This window comes from Eumetopias jubatus, unplaced genomic scaffold, assembly GCF_037043125.1.
Source record: "Eumetopias jubatus isolate StellerSeaLion01/CBP00866 unplaced genomic scaffold, mEumJub1_p1.0 scaffold_4, whole genome shotgun sequence".
NCBI classification, from domain to species: Eukaryota; Metazoa; Chordata; class Mammalia; order Carnivora; family Otariidae; genus Eumetopias; species Eumetopias jubatus.
Window position 1 is genome coordinate 141,058,681 of NW_028274810.1, and position 25,690 is coordinate 141,084,370.

Genomic DNA, 25,690 nt, shown 5'->3' on the forward strand with positions numbered 1-25,690 from the left:
TATACCGATACTACTTGAAGCCATGGAATTAAAAATGCACCGACAAGATAGAATGTGTAGAGTAAAAAAAGGGGGGGCCTAGGATGGGACCCTGGAAAATACCAACATAAAAGGGGCATACAGAAAGCTCACAGGAAAAACAGAGGGGACCAGAGAGATGGACGGAGAATTAAAGGAGTGTACAATCACAAAAGCTCTGAGAAAAAAGCATTTCAAGAAGAGAAGGGTAACAGGGTCAAATTCTAAAAGTCTGCACAATAAAAATATGAAAACTGTTAAGGCTGAGCAGCATATATAATTTGAGGAAGTTTTAAGAAAAAGTTATAGAACTCTAAATTATAGTAAAATAGAAGTAGAAAAGCAAAGCCTCAAAAAAGAGGCAAAAGTGAATATGTCAATTATTATATGTAATATAATTTTAATATGTAGTTCAAGAAATTGAATGGCATTAATAGGTGTTGACTATGAACTTGACTTCCTGATAGACTAGGTAAAGAGAACATACAGTGGGCTACAATGTTTTGTTTCCTGTGAAGCAGATACATCAGTCGTGTAGGAGAAATACTCATAGAATTTTAAAAGGAAGTTTTGCATAGACTATTCTAAAATGGATGAGTGGCATCGGAGAAAATATCCTCAAAAGTGCTGTGACAGTTAATGCAGAGTGATTCTATATGGCTGTTTCTTTTAAGAACTTTCTATGAGTCACTTCTGTTTAACACCGTAGTGACGGTTTTAGCCAGGTCATTAGACAAGAAAAGGAAATAAAAGGCATTCAGATTGGAAGGAAGAAGTAAAACTACCTCTATTCACAGATGACATGATCTCTTACATAGAATATCCTAAGGAATTAACAAAAAAACCTTTTAAAACTAATAAATGAAATACAGCAAGGTTGTAGGATACAAGATCAATATATATATATATAGAAATGAATTGTATTTCTATATACTAGCAATGAACAGCACTAAAAGTAAATTAATAAAACAATTCTATTTATAATAGCACACAAAAATGCTTAGAATAAATTTAACAAAAGAAGTGTAAGATGTGTACGCTGAAAACTATAAAACATCATTGTAAGAAAGTTAAGAAAATAAATGGAACATCTCATGCTCACAGATTGGAAGGTAATATTTTTAAGATGGTAACAGTCCCTAAACTGATCTAATTAAACAAATCCCCATCAAAATCCCAGCTGCTTTTTTCCCCCCCAAAACTGACAAGCTGATCATAAAATTCATTAGGAAATATAAGCAACCGCAAAGAAAGAATAGATAGCATCCATAACCACTTGGGGTATTTGTTTTAAAAATGCAAATTCCTGGGCTCCACCCCAAACTTACAGAATCAAAATTCTAAAAGTGATATTTACGTATTTTTTTTAAAATTCCCTTTTCATGCAAATCATAAAATAGAGGAGAACTTACACAAGCTTGTAAGATTTCAGTAGTATTAACTAGAAGATAGCCTTAATGAGAAAGAAAAAAGCAAAAGAAAACACAGACCACCAGTAATACAACAGAACAGCATAGTCATTCAGTATGCCCGATGGGATGAGTTCGCACTGAAACATATTTCCAGAAAACTGAAAGACTCAGCTTGATCTATGGAGTATTAAATACTGGTCACCTAAATTTTGGAAACATCTGCCAAATGCTGGAAACTTAGGTTGAGCTGTTTGTTCTACTAGTGGTTAGCTGCAGAACCAATGATCTCTTGAGCTCATGATAATAATGACAAATCTCAGTGTAACAGAAGATGTTTCCTTTCCTGTTGGCTGTGTACTATGGGAAGGAGTAGGAATCATCCATTCCTCTAACTGGCAAGCAAAAAAGCCCAGACAAAGTGAGCGGGTAAATGTAACAGAGTCAGGATGAGAATCCAGGTATCTTCGATGCCTCAACCACAATTACTTTTATGAGACATACTGTTTCTCCTTTAAAAGTCTCTAATATGGGCATAAATATGCTGTATGTACCAACTTATATTACATGGTCATGAAAATGTTCAACTCCAATCTATAACTCTGATCTACATGTTAGTAGCAATAAATATTTCATTACAATTACTCTGCTTGCTATTCTAAATATTTTAAGAATTTTTATCTACACAATTTAGATGGCTTAAGTTTCTTAAAAACAGTTTTTCATGAATATTTGAACAGATGCCAACCTTTTTCATTTAAAAAATGTCCCTATCTCAAGAACATTCTCTTTAAAAAGAAATTATAACTCTCTAGCATTTACCGACATATCTGAGAACTAAAAGTTTATAGAGAACTAATTTCTTCAATTTTTCCTTTTGTTTTATAGCCCTAGAACAAAACCTGGAAGAATAGATGAGTCTAGTTTGATCATAAAGCCACCAATATTGTTGGCTTTGACAATACTGTATTTTTCAGTATTTGTTTTTTCTATCTTCCATTGCAGATTTACTTAAGATCCCCTCCTTTCTGTGCCAAATTCCTTCCTCAAATATGCTTGTGAATTTGTTTAGGTATATTAATAACATTTTTTGGATACGAAGCTATCCTTAAATGTCCACTCACACAAGGCTAAGAAACTTCTTCACTCCCAGGCTTAGATATTTAGAAATGCTTAATTTCATTTCTATCCCCAGTTTTTAGTACAGTGCTTGAGAAAGTATTGGTTGAATAAATGATTTCTCCTTACCTCTGAACTCTGAACATTGTTTTCTTCTGAGCCAGCTTACCATTTTATATATATATATATATATATATATAATACATATACATATATATAGGCAAATGTATAATGGATATATATATATATAATTGGCAAGTGCAAATGGATATAAAATTTAGAACATGCACACATGTACACAGACTGAGAAAAAATATTTTAAATGGTTAAAATAATTTTGGATTTTCTAGAGCTTACAAATAATCATTAATGATATAGGGGCATTCACCTGACTTATATACATGTATGTAAATGTAAATATATAAATATGAATATATTATTTATCAACTTTGAAAAGTATATTCAAAAATTTAATGAACCATTTTTGAATTTACTTTTTCCTATTCATTTTCTACTTATATATTCAGAAGACATACTCTAATGTGACTACTAGACCACAAAAAACATAATTCTGTATTATGCAATGAGATTCAATTACTGTAAGGAAAAAAGCAACTATAATGGATTTGGTACATTGTAGTCACTGTGTTAATTTTAAGTTCTAGCATTGCTATAAATTCTTAAATTCTGAAGTCAAAAACTTTTTTCCTTTATAAAACTTGGATTACTAGTAAAAGGCATAAAGCACATAAGCTGTTTTTAGTGTTTAAACAATCTATGATTGTGTTCATCAACAACCAAAACAAAATATTACTGGGAGCATTCAGACATATATCCTCTAATAAAGATTGTTCATTTTATTGTAAGAAATGAAAGCAATTTCAAGATCTTATGTTGTAATAATTAGTGACACCAAAAGTTTCCTACAAATAATTGCAGTTGATACTTCTTGTCATCTTATAGAATCTATGTTCCCTAGAGACATTTGCCTGGCCCCCTTTAGAATTTCAGAAGGATTATATAGTTACTTAAGCTGAGTACAGTGCCTTGATGTCTCAGATTGCTAGGAATATACCATCTTTCCCTTTCCCCCGCAAAATAATGTACTCTTTCCCTAAAGGAAATGATAAAGAAAGTAATAAATTAAAAACTGAAAACTTAAAAGTTAAAATCTTTGTCCACCAAGCCCGGTACGTCAGACTTTTGGCTCCAGGCAAACACCAATGGGCTCAGGTGTTCTCTACACAGTATACACAAAGAAAAACAGTAGAGACCTGGATTTTGCTCTGCTTTTGAAAGAAAGGAAACTCTTCCAAGGAAACCTTGAAAGCTTTTCTCTGTGAACCAATGATGAAATTATTCTATGCCCAACAAATCAGAAAAAATGGTCTTTATTGCTAAACTGCTGTAATTATTGAAAGTTAGAGAAGTAATGAAGGTAGATTTGCAATTACTAGTTTAGATTCAAATCACATAACATACCAAACTTAGGATTCCTTTTAGGTTTAATGTCTGTTACACAGAAACTTTCACAGATCACAGATATAGTAATATACCAATCTGAGACAAAAAGTGAAATGTCATAGACTAAACCACTGAATTGTATATTGAAAGGATAAACATCTGCCCCAGTTATCTTTCTCATTAATTATGAGTAAGTACAAACTGCGATTGGGGCTAGATATAATAATGCAAAGTTTGGCTTATAATAGGGTATGCTTATCAAGCCAACCATGTACTAACATAAAATCAAATTCTGGATTGACAACTAGAAATCCAAATTTCTCCAAAATGGACATGATGTACAATTCTCAGTCTCTGAGAAGTATAATTAGAGAAACCTCATCTACTCAGGCAGGAAGATGAAGTCTACTGCATACTTGTGCTGATGTGCTTTTCAGTACAGTACTGTAAAGAAAGATAGCTTCCTACTGACTTGGTGCCTGTGTTATGAAAATGAAAACATAGTTATTTTTATATCTTGCTGCTTATATTTTTTCCCCTTTCTTTCCCATTCAAAGTTCCTTCTCTGGCAGTTTCTCTAGCTGCCTAAATTTTTCGAGGGAGCTAACCCCACGTGCTTGCCTTCTAACAAACCCTGGGGCATCTACCCTTTTCCTAGTAACAGAGTACTGCCCCTGATTCGCAATCTTCCTCAGTACTCAAAACTGGGCTAGAACCCACCAGAAAACTAAGAGGCAAGGGAGCTGGGGAATGAATAAAGCTTACTTTTTGCTAGCTATTTTGCCACTCATTTTTAGAGTTAATCTCCAATGTGTCATACTTTTTATGGAGTAGGCCAAATTTTTTCAGGCTCTTCAGAAGCTCATTCTAAAAATTTTGACTCTACAAATGGAGAAGTTATACAGCAATTAACATGAAAGGAACTAAGGGAAATTCACATTGGATTCAGCAAGTCATAAAGAAAATCGAACAAAGCAGACCCTCAGAGCTAGTGGATACAAATTAAAGACTGTTTCGTAAGTCAATCTGTTTGATAATAATTTGCCAATATATGAATTAGTTGCATTAGAAGCTAAATAGATAAAACACAAGAAAATAAACCAAATGAAAATGGCAAAATAGTTTTTAGGATTAGGAAAAAGGACTACGTTACTAATGGGAAATGTCTACACAAATAAGCAAATTTTACCTGTCATCATCTTGTGAAAATCGTCTTTGCAAATCCTCTTTATTCCACTGTTCGTTTTCTTTCCCTTGCTCAGGTACATCTTGTGCTTTTTCCTCGTCTCCTGATTGTCTGTTTTTCTCCTTATCACATGTGTTTGTGATCTCTGTCCCTTTCTCATTCTCACTAAGTTTCTCTTCCTTTACCTCTTCCTTCTCATGAACTATCTCTTCACGCTCATCCCCTTCTTGCCCTCCCTCTGCTATTCCCTTTGGCCTTTTGAAAGCAACACACATCGAAGGCATGCAAATAAACACAAACAAGAAAGAAAAAGTCAAGGAAAAAAATGCACATGAAATTAAACAGAAATGTAATGAAAACTACTAAAGCAAACAAAAATTCTATCTTTTAAATGGTGAATACTTTTTTCTCCAGTGTCTACCAGAAGAAGCACTGTGCATGTAAGCAACACTCAGTCATCATTGTTTTTAGATCATATTTTCCTGTCACAAAGTTGCATGGAAAAAAGTTGTAGTCTCCATTACAGATATTTTCTGATGTAATGGGAATAAAAAAAAATAGCTTAGGTGCCTATAAAATCTATAGGTCAGGTGATAAGTAAAAATTATACTAACATATATTACATTTATACATTTTCTTGAGAAGCTGAGGACTTTTTCCATGCATTTCTAAAGGTTTCAGGAGAATGGGAGAGCATCCTACTAAAAGAGTAATATTCTTATGTATTCTGAATCACCGAAGTGTATTAGGCTAGGGAAAAAAAAAAAACCCTTCAAAATATTATTTTTCCTATTCCTTGGAACCTTAACAAATTCAAGTCTTAACTTAGCCATCACTTTAATTTCAGGAAAGATATAATAATAACAGAATTACTTTTTAAAACAGCGAGCATGAAAAAAATAACTCATGATAGGATTTCAAGTAGTCTAGTAGGAAAATTATGTTCTATAAAACTTTTCTGTGCAAGTAGTTTGAATAGAGACCAAAATATAATAAAGAGTGATATGTTCAGAACTTCTTACTGCCTTAACAACACGTATTAACCATTTTGAAATCCAGGATTTTATGTTTATCTAAAGAAAAATCAAAGACCTCCTAAAACATGTTTAGAAGAATTTCCTGCTCAAGTCCCCTTACTCACCTGATTTTCTTGTTTCCTCTTGGCCGTTCTGATTGGACAGACATGTAGCTCGTGCTGCTGAAACGAGAAGCACTACTAGTCCTTGAAACCGCAGATATATCACTTACATCACTGTCCGAAGATTTAGTGGAAATATTATCTGCCCCTCTATGAGGATCCCATCCTGATCGATACTGTTAACACAGATTGACAAACACGCAGAGGTTGTCAGTATTACCACACAAAGCAATCAGTAGCTTCTCCTATTTCAGCACTTTAATTGTCCACAGAGGATACTGCAAAACCCCACTCAGTGGCATATAAAACAAAAGTGAATGGCAATTATCCTAAAAGAAAAATTAAATTTATATGAAACCCTCGTTTTTAGCAAAGGCAATTAGAGCATTTTCACCACACCCCAATGAAGGCCATTAAAATGGTTTCACAATAGCAATGGCCCCAGGGAAGAACATTTAGGTAAAATCTGGGAAATAAACATAATATAAGGAAGTAGAATTGTTTGATTTCTGTATAGAATTTGAAAAAAAAAGTATAAGGTTGCCATTGTACTTATAAAGACCAATTTTAGTAGCCACCAATGTTCTCTTGTAATCCATTATGCTTCACTGAAAACCTAGAGATAATATAAAATCTAATTATTAAAACACTAATTTTTTTAAAGAAAAGCCAAGAAAAAAGAAAGTTTAATTTTTGCATGGTTGCTGGAATTTTGATGAATCCTAGAAATGCTAGAAAAAGTCATTATTATTTACAATAGTTCAAATTTCCTGGAATTGAAATAATCAAATAGTTATCTGGCACAACCAGCCTGCAGGGTGTTCTGGGTGGTCAAATATTCTGGTAGGTTGCAAGCCATCATGAATGCTTTATGTTCATGACACTTGGGATGTAAAAAAGTATTAATACTTTGGAGTCTGGAAAACCTGGAGCAAGAAAAACTCTTACTAGCTGGGTAAACTTGAGCAAGTTATTTGACCTTTATAAGCCTGTTTATAAAATAACAGGGATAATAGTATCTTGCTTGCAGGGTTGTTTTGAAAATTAGAAATAATACATGTCTGCTATCTAATAATATAAATAAATAATTATGATTGTATCATTACTACCTGGTGGCTACTAGTGGGTTAAGAGAATATCTACTAATAGGTATTTCTTTATTTACATGCACTTCAAACATAATGTTGAAACATCCTTATTTGGTCGATTTTGCAATGGAGGTTTTTCTAATCACAGATACTAGCAAATTTCACAAAGCCCTAAAAGATGATTACCTTATATAAACAATTTACTGTGACTTGAAGAATCTTTACCTAATAAACCATCTGGTAAGAATAACAATTCACTGCAAATATTAGATAGATATAAACATTATGGCTAAAATAAATTGAATGGTGATAGGGTATAGTATAAACATTAAATCAGATTAAAATGATCTGTTTTCTTCCCCCCAGGATCTCTCAGTGTCTAGTTATATATTTTTGAGTTAATGACTGATTCTTTTCTTCAAATATAAAATGAAGGGATTAATTTTAAGGCTCCTTAAAATTTGATATTCAAATCCTTAATCTAGAAATACACATTCAAATTAGGTGAGGTATTGGCCTTTCTTAGTACATTTTAACTTTCAACTTTGTTGGGTAAATCCAAGTATCAAAAAGAATACACTTAAGTTCTGCAAAACTCGCTGCCTTTTTTTCAGGGAATACCTATGTAAATAGAACCTTCACGTTGATTTTAAAGGTAGATCAGTTATTTACAGTGAATTTATTGGAGAACACTTAGTCCATGATATTCTTTTTCAAACTGAAGTCACTTTAAAATATTAAAAACAATTTTTTGTGACATTGTGACATTTTGTGACATTTTTAAGTGACAATGTCTTCAGCCATTGTATAGAATAGCATTTCAATGGTTGGATCCAACATTATCTAAGTTAGCCAGGATATAAAAAATGTACTAAAAGCAAATGAAAAACCCTGAGTTTTAACTGTAAGAGGTAGTAAGAAATAATAATGTAACCAGAGCACATGCCCTGGAGTGAGAATGAATTATTGGTCTGAATCCTAGCTACATAAAATTCTTAGGTTTGTAATCTCAGGCCAATTGCTTCTATAAGTCCCAGTTTTTTATCTGTTAAAACATGGACAACAACTGTACCCATCTCCTACGTTTGCTGCAAGGATTAAATAAGATAATGTATGTAACAAAGCACTTAGCACAATATCGACATATAACAAGTGTTTAATAAATGACAAATGACGATGATGATGATGATGATGATGATTCGACAGTAGTTGAATACTGGTTTAGTATCAATTCCATGTATATCTTTACTGAAAAAAATACTAGGTAGAAATACCCCAAAATAAATACATTATTTTAAGACTGTTCTAAGCTACAATAAAAATATAACCATTTTTACATATCTCCAAGAGATTCATTTCAGAAAATATGTTTATAAAGCAAAATTAAAATATGAAACCAAACTTTTCCACTGACCCCTACTCTGTCCTCAGGTCTCACCTTCCCCATTTGACCAGGTTCATCCATATCCCATTATTTTATGGAGAACTACTGATTCCCAGACACAGGATAAGAAGTAGCTTTATCTCAGCAGGAAATCCATGACACTTCTTGGCTGACAGAGAACATGCCTCATTTTTAGTATCTGTCTCTGGTACGTTATCTCAATACACAAAGCCAACTGGTATCTGTCTATTCTGTGTTTCCCTGATTGGTTCTTGTCTGATTGCTGTGCCTTCATTTCTGAATCCTAACTCTTACTTGATTTTTATATTTCACTAGTTAGGATTCTGACTTTGCATGCTCTAGTCTTTGTCTTTTTGAGTTGTCATGACTTTTAATCCTGTTACTATGATTCATAGGTACATACAGGCTAGCCTAAGGCTTAAGAATTTGGTTTTTTTTAAAAAAAACACACATAGTGCACATTGCACATATCTTTGGCTAAGACCTCTTAGATAATTGTGTTTGCTGAGCTAAAATTTTGGATATGCAAAACTTAGGGAAAGATAAGATTACACATATACAGTTTTATAGAATTCAACACACACTAACTCTTGTTAAAGATGTGTGTTTGTGTGTGTGTGTGTGCGTGTGTTTAAGTGTGTTCATTTTTAATTTTCAAACCCTCTACTAGAATATAAGCTCCTAAAGGCCAGGACAATATCTTCCTTATTTTAGTAACTCTCTTAGCACCTAAGAGTCAAAGATTTAATTTGATTTAACTTAAACTCTGAAGCTTAGTTTTTGTACCAGTAAGATAAAGATAAATCTCATTTTAAGGATTCTTGCGAGGAGTAAGAGACATGATATATTTAAAATACCCAGTAGTGTGCTTAGTAGCACACAGCAACTGCTCATTTCCAATGCATAAAGCAGAAAGTCATTAAATAAAAAGACACTGAGTGGAAAAGTTTATATAAAGAAAGAATACAAATTAGCTAACAGCTCTAGTTTGATGATGATTCTACTGCCTTCTCAAGGCTTGTTTTAAGTGCATTTCTCTGTCTACTTCTAGTCAACTAAGTAGGTTTACCTTTAGGGTATAGATCAGGTTTCCACTGCAAATTTACACATGATACACAGAATGAGAAATATAGAAAGTGAGAAATAATAGAAAAAAATCTTTTTATAAATAGAACTTCAGAAGAACATATTTTAAATATACTTAGAATATAAATATCTTCACATACACAGCTGCAAAAAACCCAAAATTCAAAGTCATAAATGACCTAATATTAGAGTTTACTTTTAAAGCAATTCATTATTTAAAAATTTCTTAAATGTATTTTTTTTCTTTTCCTAAATTATGGTAAACAAAAGTTTCTAGTTTAACAGTGAGATAGCAGCAGCTAAATTATTATTGTACCAAGGTAGTTATGAATGCAAATCATCTCATTTATCTAGAAAATGGCTGGTGTTGTCTTGGCACCATACAATAAAAAATGTTTTCAACAATTAGCATGTATTAATTTACAGCTGACAGATCAACAATGGATGATATCCTCACCATTCTCTTTAATGGAACAAAAACAAAGAAGATTTATTACATAGGATTATATGATCTCAGCTGAAAATTGTGCCCTGAATGGAGATCATTAAAATCTTGGAAGACAGTAAGGAAGCCTTTCCCGACAGCATTTTGATGTTTTGTACGTTACTATTAAGTAGATCATGAACTAGAAAAATTTACAGGAAATTATTATTCTTCAGGATGTTCCAGACTCTAAAGAGTTCTTAAGTGGCCTAGAAAAGTTAATGTTCTCTCTATTCATCTGACAATAGTGGAAAGTAACAGCATATCATCAAAGCTCTATTAAAAGGAAAGTTATTATTAAAATTTTAGAATAATATTCCTGAGAAAAAAGTAAATTCAAATTTCTAAAATAAGATTTCCATTTCTCCAGTATACTCATATGAAGCTTTCAGATTAGGCAATTTCCCAGCTTGATTTCTCTACCAGCATTTCATCAACTCAGGTTTAAGTTTTGTACATGAACTTCTCAGACAAGACACAGGAGTGGGACTATGAGTTGCCTTAAGCATTGCTTATCTTTGATTTATTAAATTTCACCAGAAAACTGCAATTTGTTGTCTGGGAATCTAGTCCAAGACTTGGTTATTGCAAAATACCAGGCAGGAAAAAAGTCTAAGTTTGAAGAAAAATAAGTTTTATGTCATGAAGAAATACTTGGAGGAATATTCATATCATATTCAGAGAGAAAACACAACGAATAGATCATAAGATTGGAAAAAAATAGGGCAAACATAATCTTTGGAAGGTAAAGGAGAAGCTGAAGTTCTGGACAGGGCTCTCAACACCAGTGTGGGGGTCTGCAGGAGACAAGAACAGAGCAGGGGGCGTCTTGGCACTGTGGACAATGAAATAATCATGTGAGCAAGAAGATGCTCTCATTTTTGCTAACCTATTTTACAGTATTTCAGATCATAATTCAAAGAGTCCTATTGCCTTTTGATAGTACCAAAATTGCAGAAACTCCCTCTTTGAGGAGCTACTTCCAGATGATTTCCCCTCTGTCCCAGCCAAGGCTCTTAACAGTGCTTGATAGGAATGTTGCACTATGCGAAAATCTGTTAAGAGATCATTTTGTTTAGATACGACTCCTAAAGAGGGTATTGTGTAATAAGGTCTCTCCCTGAGAGGGAGAAGAGAGGAAAAGCTACAGAAAACTGAGGGCTAATTTAAGATTTAGCCCTAAAAACAATATTCTGCAAATGAAATCCCTGCCAGGAAACTCTTCCTTAATTCCTTTAAGACAGTCACTGCCCGGAGTTTTCCTATACTACTTTATTCGTGAATTTCTTACAATTTTATCACGTATCTCTTTCTCACACATTAGCTATCTATCTATCTATCTATCTATCTATCTATCTATCTATCTATCTATCTATCCTGCCTAGATTATAAACTCCCTGAGAACAATGACTGTCTTACTTATTTTAGTATGTATAGATAATGGGAATTACCTAGATCTTTGCCTGGCAGGCAGTAGGAACTTAATAAATGTTTAATGAATTGAAATGAAGGGAATGGTGGTTTTATCTGGACTATATACTGGAGTATAATCTCCAGGATGAAGCATCAAGTCAGAGTATAAAATACTGTGAAGATAGATGAATAGAGTTTAGTCATGTAATCCTCTTATTCCCCATGATAGGTATGGGCAGTGGTGTGCTGATATGTTTAACAGCCAGTATCCAAGGGGAAAAAGTTCTGATTTACAGCGTTTGCTAATTTCTGAGGAATAAATATTCCCACCATGGCTGATTTCAAGTTACCAAGTGGTCACCAAATGCAGACTTGGTGTATCCCACCAAGCATGGGGTTTAGAAATACGTGCACTGTTTGTAGGATTCACTGAGATTCATCAGGAGACAATGAGTAAGGGACAATAAGGTGCATTATCTGTAAGTTATTCATCCAGGGAAATCTTGTGAAAGATGGAATAGCAAGAACAGCTTAAGGGAAAAAACTACAAGAGTAGAAAGGGTAGCCATTAGCCTATTGGCCAAGACTTACTAAAAAGCCTACTGTCTTTTGGTTTGAGGGAAACTTATAAGATTAATAATTTTTCCTGGAGAATTTGTAGAGGAGGAATTATTGCTAGTAGTCAATTATGACTCTCACAAAGGCTTGGCTCTGTGGGAACTACATGTCTATCAGCAATCAGCTGCTCTCATCATCTGTTATTTAGTTCCATCAATGTCTCACAATTTTAGAAATGGAAATGCCAGTTCTGTGATAAAATTCCAGATTTGCAGATCTCGGGTAGCTATAGAACTCATGCTTTTGCTCTTAGCAAATGCACTTACCACTTTTCCCCTCAGAATCCATAACTGTTCACCCATTCTAGGCTACCGTTTACTGAAACTGTTCTCAAAAACAAACAGAAAACACCAAAAATATCCTAATTTACCAGCCAGTAGTGTCTTCAGTTCTTTCTTGATGTTGCTGCTACATCTAATATTGACGTCCTCTCTCCTTCTGAAATGTTTCCATGAACGGTTTCTCAGATAATGTCACTCATGGTTTCTCCCCTGGCTCTCTCACTGTTCCTTCTTAATCTCCTTTGCCAGTTTCACTTTCTCTGACCTGATTTTAAATGATATTTTCCCCAAATTTTGATCAATAGTCCACTTTTCTTTTCACTATGCATATCCCCCCAGGATGACCTGATCGATTATCTGTGCATTTTTACTGCCATGTAATGACGAATAAATTCTGACCGTCTGCTCTCACTATCCTCCAAACTTTAGACTTGTAATTCCAGGTGCTAGCAGGGCATCTACCACATGTTGTTTTTCAGGCATAACACATTCAATTGTGGCCAAAACCAAATTTATTCTCTTTCACCCCAAACCAGCTATTCTTGTAATCTCCTATATTCCCTGCATTACTTAACAGGCTCAATATTGAACTAAAACAGAGAAATTTGTGTTACCTTTGACTTCTCCTTCTTCAATATTCTCCACTCTGATTAGTCAAGAAATATCAGTTACTCATTTTATTGTAACAGATATCTGGATATTTAGCTATTAGGGGTGCACGAATAAGTCCTTGGTCTTTCATGTTGGTAATTCAAGTCTACTACTCCTATTCATTGGTCACAGTTACTGCTGAATGCCTACCAACATTCTTTCTCCATTTTTGTTCTTTACTCAAAGAATCAGGATTTATTTTAGTAGTCTAACAATGACAACAACAAGAACAAAACAAAACAACGTCATTTTTCATTTTCCTTGTAGCCAGGGAGATCACTTGACTTGAGTCTGGTCCCTGTGATATAAGCAGGAAAATAGGAGGTGGGGGTTGGCGAGAGCGATTACAGTTGCCTGACTCAGCTGGGATGGCCATTTGCCTTTCCCTCTTTGCTTTTCTTTCTAATTGGATTTTGAACATGGGCCTAGGGGTGCAGTCATCATTCTGTGACAATGAGCATGAATGTCCTACTCTAAGAACAGGGAGCAGGAAGAGAAGCTCCAAGAAAAGGAAGCTTGGCTCCTTAAACAGCAGGATCAGCCTTGGGCAGCTGTTTGGACTTCTTGTTTGTGAAAAAAAAAATTTTTATTTGGATAATTTTGCCAGGCTTTTTTTTTTTTTTTTTTTTTTTAATCATGAACATGAGTATACACACCTGAATGCTATACCACTCATTCTGTTCTGGGTCAAAAAAATTATTTTCTGACCTCATGGTACAAAGGCACATTCTTTAACCAACAATATTGATAAAACCTATAATGTGGTCTAATTTTGATCGTAAGAGGCAGTGGGAGCTGTGTTATCTTGGGCAAGTCTCTTAACTTCTCTGAGCCTGTGGTGAGCTTTAAATGAGATCACAGGTCTTGACACATAGTAAATATTTATATCATGATAATCATTAGGCATAGTCTGTGATGAAATTAAAGAAGCTCTAGGCTGTGATACTCAGTTTCTTCATCATTCCAGCTATCACCTCAAATATTTTCTCTTGGCTAAAAAAAAAAAAAACTTGAAAAGGGCTATGAAAACTTTGTAAGTTCCTACTTGCATATCTCATTAAAAAAAATACGGCATTGTCTTTGACACCAGGTTGGTTTATTTACTTAGAGTAGGACAACACCAAACCTGACTTGGAAATTCATGTTTTTTATTCTTGAAACTATTAACCTGGGTTACTTTTTGTAACTATGCTTCTACTAGGCATCAAGGAAAGTTAAACCAGGGAATGTAACAATTCATGACTGTAACACTAATAATTATTAAAATGTGGATACTTTTTATGCTTTATAAACTTCCAAATATTTTATATATTGTTTTCTTTGCCCAATGCCTAAGACAGCTATTATTTTCTAAGTTTACTTATGTGTTAACACTTAGCCATCTCTTGATTCAGATGTATTCACACAAGGTAAATGATTTTTTTTCTTTTTCAACAGCCTTAATGAGTCTTACATTCATTTTTATGCCTTTCTTATTCAGTAATATCTCAAACAAATGTCTGAAATTTCTGCTTCAATGAAGAAGTGTTCTTGAAGTCTGTTCTTCCCAGACTGTTAAATAAATATTAATGATAATATCTCATTGTGATATACACAACATTTCACTTACAGCTAAGCTGACAGAGGGGAGAACAGAATGCCTGCTGCTGGTGCAAACCCACAAACCCAGACTTCTCCAAAAGACAGAAGAGTCAATATTCAAGCACTGGTACCATTATTGTGACCAAATGTTTTCTAAACCCTCGTATAAGAAACCTGTAAGATCTATCTAGCACTGAATAATATCACAAAGAAGCTCTCCTTTGCCATAAGAATCCCTTATACTTGGTCCTTTGTGATTATCTTTAAATATTCCATGGTTTATTATATGATTTTTGTATTTTTGAGAGAATATTTATAACTTGCACTGGGATATGGGGTAGTGACATTACAGATATTGAGTGGCAAGCTAGCATTCCAAAAGCTGCAATGGAAAGAAAACATGGGAACACAGCATCAGGACAAAGGTCCCAGGAATGTGAAGCAGGCAGACACAAAACAATATTTAATGGACTGGGGATATGGAGACGGCTCCTTTTCAAATTAGTACCTTAGAAAGCAAAAGAGTAACTCAAGGTACTTGTATTTAAGAGAATCAGGGTTAAATAACAGCCCAAATAACCACAAAGTGTTGAAAAACTTGGAAGGGCCTGAGAATTGCCATGATCCATTAAATTCAGGAAGAGGGCAGATGTAATTATTCTGTTGAAAATCTGGAAGAAGCCCACTACTCTCATTCCTCATGTGAGAAGACAGAGCAGCCTCAGTTGGGTTTGCATTAAGACCATTTGGGATGGAGGCAACAGTTAAAACACAGCAAGGAGTAACAATTACATCTTGTTTGGACTATAGCAGTAGCCTCTGCATAGGACTTCTTGTCCTTAATCTCCCTTTCAAATGCATCTTAAGTTTACCACTAGAATTAATATTTGTTCATATAGGTGACTTCTTCAAATATCTTCAAATCCCACGGTTATAATGAAAACATTCTGGATTTTTAACTAAGTGATTCAAAGCCCTCTGCAATCTGGTCCCAGCCAACTTTTCCATTCTTATATCCTAATATGTAACCTAATTTGTTGTGTGTGTCCACTCTAAAGAACTACTAGCTGTTCCTTAAACATACGGCTTTTGCTCATATGCTTCTGCAACTTTGCTTAAGCTCTTCCTCTACCTGACATGTCCTTCACCTCATGTATTATTCTACGATATGTTCCAGATTTCTCCAAGCCAAATGAATATTTCTCTTCTTATGCTTCCTTTGCATGGTTAAGTTTTATTATATCAGTTAACATAGCCTATTTTGTGAAAGTCACACTGATGTACCTGTGTTTCCCTAATTCAATTAGGAGCTCTTAGACTGGAAGGATTTTGCCTGCCTGCCTCCCTTCTCCCATTCCCCCTTCCTTCCTTTGCTTTCAAACTCTCTTTTTTTCATTACTCCCTCCCTTCCTCCCTTCCTCCCTCCATTTGCTCAGTCCTTCATTTTACTGCTATTCATTTGATTGTTTCCCTGGAAATTTTTTTTTCTTTTAATGTTGCAGAACCAGAAAACAGAATTACAGCTGATCAGCTTTAGAGACATACCAGGCATGCAATTCTGAGTTGCAGAAAAGAGAAAGCTACTAAATGTCCCCTGAGATTATGTTCAGATACACAGAAGAGGACTCATCTATAACCACCCTTTGTTTAAGGAAAAAAAAAAAAAAACCCAGGAAAGTCATTTCGTGCTGAAACATACTTTTAGTTATTCGCTCATCACTGAGTCATTAAAAAGAAATCACAGTATTTTAAAGCTGAAAGTGACCTCAGAGAGGATATAATCTAGATTCTTAATTTTATAGATGAGAAAATTAAGAAACAGCGAAGTGAATTGACTAAGCTTATGTGATTTGTTAGTATTGAAGTCTTTCAATTTCATTAAAAAATGTGTTACCTATAATTTCATGTTTAATGGGATACTTGGCAAGCTTATGTAGAACCTAAGTCATTTCTTTTTAAACATTCACATTTTTAAGTGTATACTTCAGAATAAAGATTTTCTTCCTTTTCTGAATTTTAAAACTTTACCTAAAACGACATGCATAATCAGAATACAAAAACTTATAACTATAACTGGATAGATCTTAAATAAAACTTGAAAATAACAAAAAAACAGTATCTTGCAAACTAACTTGAATAAAAAGATAAAGATGTTTTATGTCCTATTGAAATAACCCCCTTACATTCCATTTAAAATTCAGGTCATTGTTTTTTGGGGGGGAGGTGGGGTAGGCAGAAAATGGTAATGTGCTTAAGAAGTAACAGGTTCTTACATGACTGGATCTTGAAGACTATTAGCTTTGCTGTGAGTATCCCTGGTCATGAAAATGACCTGAAAAGGGTCAATCATAAAATCATAGCCATTTTCTTTGTTAATCAGGAAGTTGTCCTGAACTAGTATATTTTGATTCATCTACGAGAATGAAGTTCAACTGTAAGGTTTTTCTTTTATTACCCCTGCATCACATATATAATAAATATAACTACCATTACTGGGAGCTCCCATGTGCCAAGCCAAGTTCTGTACCCTTTACACACAACATTTCTACCTCTCGAAGTTATCACCAGCCAAAAGTTCCTTCTCTTATAGGTCAGCTATATTATTTCCAGACTAGAGTATTATTTTGCAATCTTCAAAACTGATGAAATAGAAATAATCAATATTCCATGTTAAGGAAAACAGTAGTGACTTTATTTTGCTAATAAACAATATCTGTAATTCTTCCAATTGAGGAAAAATTACAACTAATTTTTGTGCTCATGAACAAGCTGTTACATAATAAAATTGTAGAGATGTTCAAATTATAATCAGCCAAATTAGATTGAAATGATAGGTGTAGACAGCTCCACGTTGTCCTACTTGACTGACTGCCTAATTGACTAAAGGTTTTGAATTAAGTGTCAATTCAAACCTAGCTGTCAATTATTTCATGTGAAGTAATAGGCTAAAATACTATACATATAAATTTTTTCTCTAAATCATAATTAATATGATATAAATTAATTTAAAAATACATAGATTCAATCCTTTGTGAGAATATATCTAATAGAGAGCCTGACCCTGATCAGAGATTGTTGAATCACTTAGATGAAGAAAATGAAATATAGAAAATCTTACTTCAAACCTAATTTTAAATATTAGGCCATGAGATTAAATGATTCACTTAATTAATGATGAGGTTGCCTAAAACCCAAATGTTAATACATAGTGGTTTTTTTTTTTTCAATGCCGCTTCCAAAGTACCATGTATTTGTGTAACACTTCATAGATTACCAGGTTTCCTCGATTTTTACACAGAAAAAAGCTGGGTTGTGAAGAACTACTGGTCAGTTATCCAAAGTCTTATCACATAAGTGGTAGAATAAAAATTAGAGCCCAAATCTTCTAATTTTTTTCTCAGTATCCTTTCTACTATGATTAACTCCAGATAAAATCAATAATTACATACCCATTAGAAAATTTGCTTCTGACTCTCATGCAATAACCTACCCATACCTTCTCCCGGGGTTCGTATCCTGTCCTTACCTTGGTACGAAATACTTGACATTCATCTCCTCTAAAGCCTTTTCCAAACATACACCACCCCTGACACTCTAGCTTCCTCTCAGCATTGATGTCCATATTCTAGAAAAATATCCCTTTGAGTGCTTATTATAGCCAAAGCAAAGTGCTTACCACTAGAGAGACTACCAAGATGAAAAAAACATAGTCCCCATTCTCAAGAAGATAAAAAATAAGCAAATTATCATATAAGGCAGAATACATGCGTTTTAGGAGGTGATAAATGCCATGACTGGTTCAGAAGGTATATATGTTTTCACCTCTCTGGTTGTTTAGAATATTCTTATACTTGTAATTTCTTTTCTGAAAATACTCAATGCTTCTAGATTACATGGGCTTTGAGTGGAAATAATATTTCTGCCTTACTTATCACATTTTCTTCCTTCTTTATTTCTCATATCCTCCTTGATTCTATAAAGCAAGACTTCTCTCCTCTTGGTGATCCGTACCATTCATCCCTTATATTCCCTAAGGTATGCTAGTAGTTAGCAATCCAGCAACTCCGGAGGCTTGATGAAAGCAAAGGTGAATGCGTGAATTTTTTTGGCGGGGTGGGGGAGGTAAAAGAGAAATGTTTTCCCTGTGTATTCTTACACAACATACTAAAAGAATTGTGATCTTGGCAATAGCAGCTATTGTTCACAGATTGACCTTTCTAGCAGCAGGTAGCTGAATACATGTTACTTAAAATTCTTTTGTCAGTTTTTAGCAACATTGTATTGGTGAAAAAGGGAGAAATGACAATTTCTTCTGAAATCTTATAGTGTTCTATAACATACAAATTGCTGTCTTAGGAACCTCAAATGACTTCTTCATAATTAAAAAATATCATCTTCGTATTTCTTGGCCTGACATGTGGTTAGATAATAATAGGTAGCAATTCACAAATATATGTGAAGAAAAAAGAGCCATGGCTTGAATGTCATAATAAAATTATGACCAAGAAAACCATATTTAAATTTAAATGTGGTTTTATCACTAAGAAAACTAATTTTAAAAATGAACTTATCGATACAAAAACAAAATATTTCATCTCCTAGGATGTGACAATGTAGTTGGTGAAATAAAAAAAGTAACAACATTTTTAAAAAATCATAAAGTTTGAAACAATTTTAGTATATGTGCTGCCGAAGCGAGCACTAGTTTGAAACAAAATAGCTATATTTAGTTACTTGCCTTAAAATCTCTATTCATATTATAATCAAATATGCTTTTATAAGGCAGCAAAGTTATTTTAAAAGACCACTAATTATTTTGTAGAGATAGGTTATGGTTCAACTGTGTATCCCCCAAATTCATATATTGTAATCCTAATTCCTAGTACCTCAGAATATGACTATATTTGTAAATAGTGCCTTTAAAGAAATAATTAAGGTAATGTGAGCTCATATGGGCAGGCCCTAATCCAATACACAGAGCGATGACCATGTGAGCACACAGCAAGAACGTAGCCATCTGCAGCCAAGGAGAGAGGTCTCAGAATAAACCAAACCTGTCAACTCTTTGATCTTGGACCTCAAGCTTCCAGAACTATGAGAAACTTAGTTTCTTTTTTTAAAGTTACCTTGTCTGTGGCATTTTGTTATGGCAGTCCTAGCCAACTAATACGAGATATTAAGGGGAAAAAGGAACCTAAAATTAGAAAGTTTTGAATTCAAAGATTAACCACACATAAAAATACCACATTTCTAAAATTGCATTAAAATTATTTACCGTTAAGTTTTTAACTGTGGATCTTTTACATAAAGTAGGTATATTTGTATCTATGGGATAAGCAAGAAATGAATATTTGTTACCTCTATCAGCTAAAATATGGAGAAGAGAAATTCTCCTTTGGCTCAGAGCTCTAGGGTGTGTGCAGGTGTGTGTACAAATAGATAAATTTATGTGCAAAATAATTTTATCTCTCTCTCTCGTTAAACTAAAATCGAAGCACATCCAGCTTACTGTGGAGTAGAAATGGTAAGAAAAATAATTTTGGGTAAATAAAGGTTTGACTAATCTGGTAAAAAAATAATACAACCTTCATCAATTTTTAGACTTTTAAAATTATCATTAATTTTTATATTTTTCCTCCATTTCCACCGAATTATTTTTAGGATTACCTTAGAGATATGCTTATCTCTACCTAGTAGATTGTTGATGGCAACAAATAGACTTTGGTAAGAGCAAGTTATCTGCTGAAAATGAATCTTCTTTTTCTTCTTCTTCCCCATCATCACCATCATCATCACCATCATCATCTCACAGCTAACATGTATGTATTCCTTACTATATTCCAAACTCTGTTTAGGTGTTATACATGTATATAAATGGATTTAATCTTGAAAACAATCCAATGAGGTAGGTACGATTATTAGCACATCTTCCAGAATAAGAAACCTAACTTGCCCACGGTCATATAAATAATGACAGGTAGGATTTGAGCCCAGGCAGTTTGGTTTTGGAGTCCATACTTTTAATGCTACTCTGCAGCCTATATTTAATCATAATCACTAAAAATAAATTGAAGAGTGACTAAGAAAACTGGCTATATATCTCCATTACGGTAATCAAGACCAGACGTTGTGCTATGATTATAGCTGCTACTTTGGTTATGGATAATGCTTCCCATTAGCATGAAGGTATACTTCCAATGGCCCCTTCTCCCTTAACGATGCCTTGATCATCCCTTTATTTCAAAGGTAAAGGAAGAAATTATATAAATGTATATAGAAATTTTTTATTTACTTTAAAATTCTAGTTTGGTGGACGTTTAATAGAATATAAATGAGAAATCTACCCTCACAAACATGAGTAAGAGACTACAGAAGAGGGGGAAATAGGGTACAAAGGCTTTTACGATATGATTTTGTCTGGTTCCTTTTTCATTTCAATCTCCAACTCTCTTTTCATTAGGCTTATATAGCCATTTGTCAGTTTTGTAGGTGAGACTGAAGTTTTTTTTTATTCAGGCCTTGGTAAGATTACCACTAAATCTCATGTACTTGTAGCACTGTATTATATACCGCTGCTCTTGCTAGTTTAATAATCTAGATTTTAAAATCTAGTTTTACTTCTCTTCGTAAATATACTTGGAAAAGGAACAACCAGAGACTAATCGTAAAAAAGTACACAGCAGGTGACTAATAAAAGGCGTGGAGGCTTGTCTGGCTCGGGTAAGTAGCAAGATAGTACAGAAGGATGTGGTCTGGTTTGGGGCCAGGAAGCAACCTAAAGTGTGCAGTACTTGGACAAAATGTATCCTTAAGTGGTGGAGGAGAGGTAGAGAATATTAAGAAGGGACAGCGGCATCCAGGACTCTGTACGCTTTCTCAGAACCTTGGTGGCTAAGTTTGGCAATAAGAATGCTTCCAGGTATGTTGGCAAGTGGAATTTAAATTAAAAAAAAAATGCTTCTAGGTAAAGTAACTCATTGGCTTTTCTTCCTATGTTCGCATATCAGCCACTTTCAGTGAATTCCAGAAGTTTCTCTTGGGATTTTGCTATCAATCTTGAAGCTTGCTGACTTCAGGGTTATAGAGAAATTAACCCAACAGAAACATCTGCCGAAGCAGACCCGAAGGTGAGAGAAATGGTGTATTTCACTGCAGCAATCCAGGTGCAGCCACTAGCATTCTGGCTGTGGCATCCCCATCAGTAAGGGGTAAGATTTCTTGACCTAGCTTGGGATGGAAACCACAGGTAAGTAATCTTAATTCTGATTTTTACAAATGAAACCATTCTGTTCGCTATTTGGCTAGACGAAGCCTAGCAGGGATTTATTTTGAAAACCTGAACCCTACCTCTGTTCATGAAACAATGAACTGCTTCTTCCAAGAAAGGAAGTTTCATGACTTCCTACGGGACATTTTAACCTATTCCTTGAGGGCCTTGCAGGGGAGAGACTGAGTTACTGAGATCGCTCCTGCCCTATTTATCAGATGATTCCATCTAAGTAATGCTGGCACAATGGGGTCTATTTCATGCGAATACCAGGTTCTCTTGAAGGGAGCTTGAGAAGGGAGTCTGCAGCAGTATTTCCTCCAGTGCGCACAAAGCCCAGCTCAACTGTTCTGTGGCTGGACTGTGTTATATGCTGCCAGCAGGTCAACTTTTCTGCCAAAAAAGTTTGAGCATTTTATTTCAATCACTGCTTATAAAATTAAAACATAGCTTTCATTTCTTCACTTCTGCTAAATACATGTATTTTCATGCAATTTCTTAATTTGTACAAGGCCACCTATCCACGTTTTTAAATTTTACTTTTTATAAATTTCGTCTTAGAATGTTCAGATCCATGTACATCACTGCTGTTATGGAGCATTTCCTGTTAAATGCCCATGCCTGCGCGTGCACCTGTTAACCACTTTCCAAGGACCACGCCCATTAACATCAGCCTTGATATCATAATTTCTTAATTTCAATAATTTAGTTTGTAATTTCCCATCCCATGTTATGTTCCAGGCTCGCGTTTTTAATCTCCATATCCCTTGAAGATTCATAAATTCCTTCCCCCTAAATTTGATTTTTCATTTTAGATCTCTGATGCTTGAATTCTCTGAGAACAAAGGGAACATTCCATGATATTTGAGTTAGCCTGAAATCCTTTTCATTAGCTCAATTATTTCTTTACTATTTCTTTTCGACCTTGTAATTTTAATTTCTGGTGTCTATGATTACATTTGCTGTTGTTATTACAAAAATAAAAACAAATGTTATCTGCACCACGTATTCAGCATTTAATCACTAAATGCTACGCCATTTATACACATCATCTCATTTCACCCTATCATCACCCTACGAAACAGGTCTCAAAGCCCAGTTTAATAGGTAAAGAAACTGAGAATAAAGGGTTAACCTACCCAAAGTCACCCAGGGGGAGTTTCTGCAGGCTGTGCCTCCAACTACTACACTACAGGCATGAACCACTGCCACATTGTGAGGACACTCAAGTCTTCAAGTACTCCTGTTTACAAACAGCAAACTTACAAACACTCCATATGCGGCCACTCCTAACCTGCCCCAGCCTGTTTCCCTCTTTTGGTGTCCCTGTTGCCTATGTCTTGAAAATCCATTTAAAACACTCAAGACTGACCCTGAATGTGTATTCTCAGTGTGGAGAAGAGAATAAGTTCTTTTAATAAAGGAAGAGCTTAGGTAACAGAGGCGACCTACTTGTCAAAAATACTTAAACTGTCTGAATTTTTTTTTGAAGACTTTATTTTATTTATTTGAGAGAGAGAGAGAAAGAGAGAGAGCACAAGAGGGGGTAGGGTCGGAGGGAGAAGCAGACTCTCCGCTGAGCAAGGAACCCATTGTGATGCGGGGCTCCATCCCAGGGATCATGACCTGAACCGAAGGCAGTCGCTTAACCAACTGAGCCACCCAGGCACCCAAACTGTCTGAAATTTTTTACATTGATATTGTTTGCAATCGCATCAATGTGAGTTTTAGTTGTATTTATAGGTTTAAAAAACTGAAACTATTTCTGTGTTATGTTATTCATATTATAATGTACATTACTTTAGTCGGATTGCTTTCCTTTTGATAGGTCTTTTTGAAATGGGTGAATGGGTCCTTAAAGGACAAAAAGCCTGAGACTAACTAGGGTGACAAGAAGTAGGTTCAGGTGTGCACAATGAATGGAGTAAAACCCTTTTCCTTTCTTTTACTACACCATCCTCTGCTCCCTGAACACTAAGTCAGTCCATTAGATTAAGGGTTAAATGCATTAATTTAGACTTTTGGCTCACATTTGAAAATTTCTGGGCACTTATGGGTTTTATTACTTAATTCTAGGGAGATAAATAAGAAAACAAAATTATAATATGATATTTATATATAGCACTTATGCTGTAATAAGAGTAAGATATTTTTGTGGGAATACAAAATCATTTAATTATTTAATTTAAAAAACAGCATTATTTCTACAGAGATAAAAGCTTTGAATTCCAAATAAATACTGTACCAAGGAACTGTATAGCATTCTCTATTGAAATGTTAGGGACTACCCTTTTAAAAAAATATCTTCCTGGATCATTTTAAAATAATAAATATAGCTAATTAAAAAATAAACATTATATATTTAAATAAACATTATCAAATTCTCCATATTAATTTTCAGGTCTAGTTACATATTGTTTGACATTCAATTATTGCCAGTTCTGTTAATTAGCAATTACAAAACTCACAGAAGGGTAGTTGGTCTATGCTGAATTATATTTTGCACTGTTAAATTTAATAGACAAATCACTTTTTTCTGAGCCAACGAAGAGCAGAGAATATTGATCTTATAGGGAAAAATCAAAGTTGCTCCTTAAATTTCTGCTGAGAGTGGAACAGATATTTTAAGCTGAGATAAAGAGAGAGAAAGGGGATAAAGATAAATAGACTGAGATAAACGCAGTTAAATTCTGTTTTGAGGGAAGACCCCCTGAGAAATTGGAATCATGTCTGCACATGCCTTTTACTGCTCTTCTTAAACAAAAGCTTTCTGTTTTCAAATTTCCTAGTATAGTTAAAATATTCTTAGATAGTAACTTAGTAGTTATTGTTCTACAGATGCTTCTGTAATTTTCTTTTTGATCCATGACAGAGGAAGATCATGTTAGGGATGATGGGGAGATAGATGACCAGCAAAGATAGTCCATATCAGTAAGTAATTTGTAGGGTAATGAAACAGAGTTGTGTTTTGGACCCTTTAAAGAAGGTATACCTTAATGGCTTAAGTACATTTTTAGTTAAGCTGAATGCATAACTTCATAATGACAAGTATTTGATATTCAAGTGATAGGATGTTATAAACTATGAGCACCTTGTAAAGGTGTCAGATCATCTAATCTCCAAGTCTCCATTTTTTAATGACATCATTCATCATGGCTTCCAGCTAAGACCCTAATAGAGGAAGTCAATTTTATAAGCGGCTCACCTTAGAGCGGTTCTCAAACTTTGGTGTACACCTGGTAGGTTTGTTAAAACACAGGGACCCGACCCCCAGAGTTCTGATTAAGTCCTTGGGCCAGAGTATTGCACTTCTAGAAGTCCTCAGGTGATGATGCCACTGGTGAGACTACACTTAGAAAACCACTTCCTTACAGAATACCTATGAAATTATATTGCTTAGTATAATTAGTACTTTGCCAAGATTTAAGTTTTCTCCAGCCCAAAATAATTGGTGTCAAAGTTATAAAACTTTGAAGATTTAA

General features: G+C 34.4%; 1 protein-coding gene across 42 annotated transcripts in view; it reads right to left on the minus strand.

The window, feature by feature from the left end:
- RIMS2 (regulating synaptic membrane exocytosis 2) overlaps positions 1-25,690 on the minus strand; it is a 585,834-nt gene that overhangs the window by 120,207 nt on the left and 439,937 nt on the right. For 17 of the 42 annotated variants that reach the window (XM_028109857.2, XM_028109840.2, XM_028109866.2 and 14 more), the window contains one exon: positions 6,338-6,510. The exons of 22 other annotated variants lie outside the window; for them this stretch is intronic. In XM_028109857.2, coding sequence (XP_027965658.1) covers positions 6,338-6,510 — 173 coding nt within the window. Of the gene's footprint in view, positions 1-5,199; positions 5,452-6,337; positions 6,511-25,690 lie in introns of all 42 variants that reach the window. 3 more of the 42 variants (XM_088023107.1, XM_088023105.1, XM_088023106.1) reach the window with 1 other exon arrangement.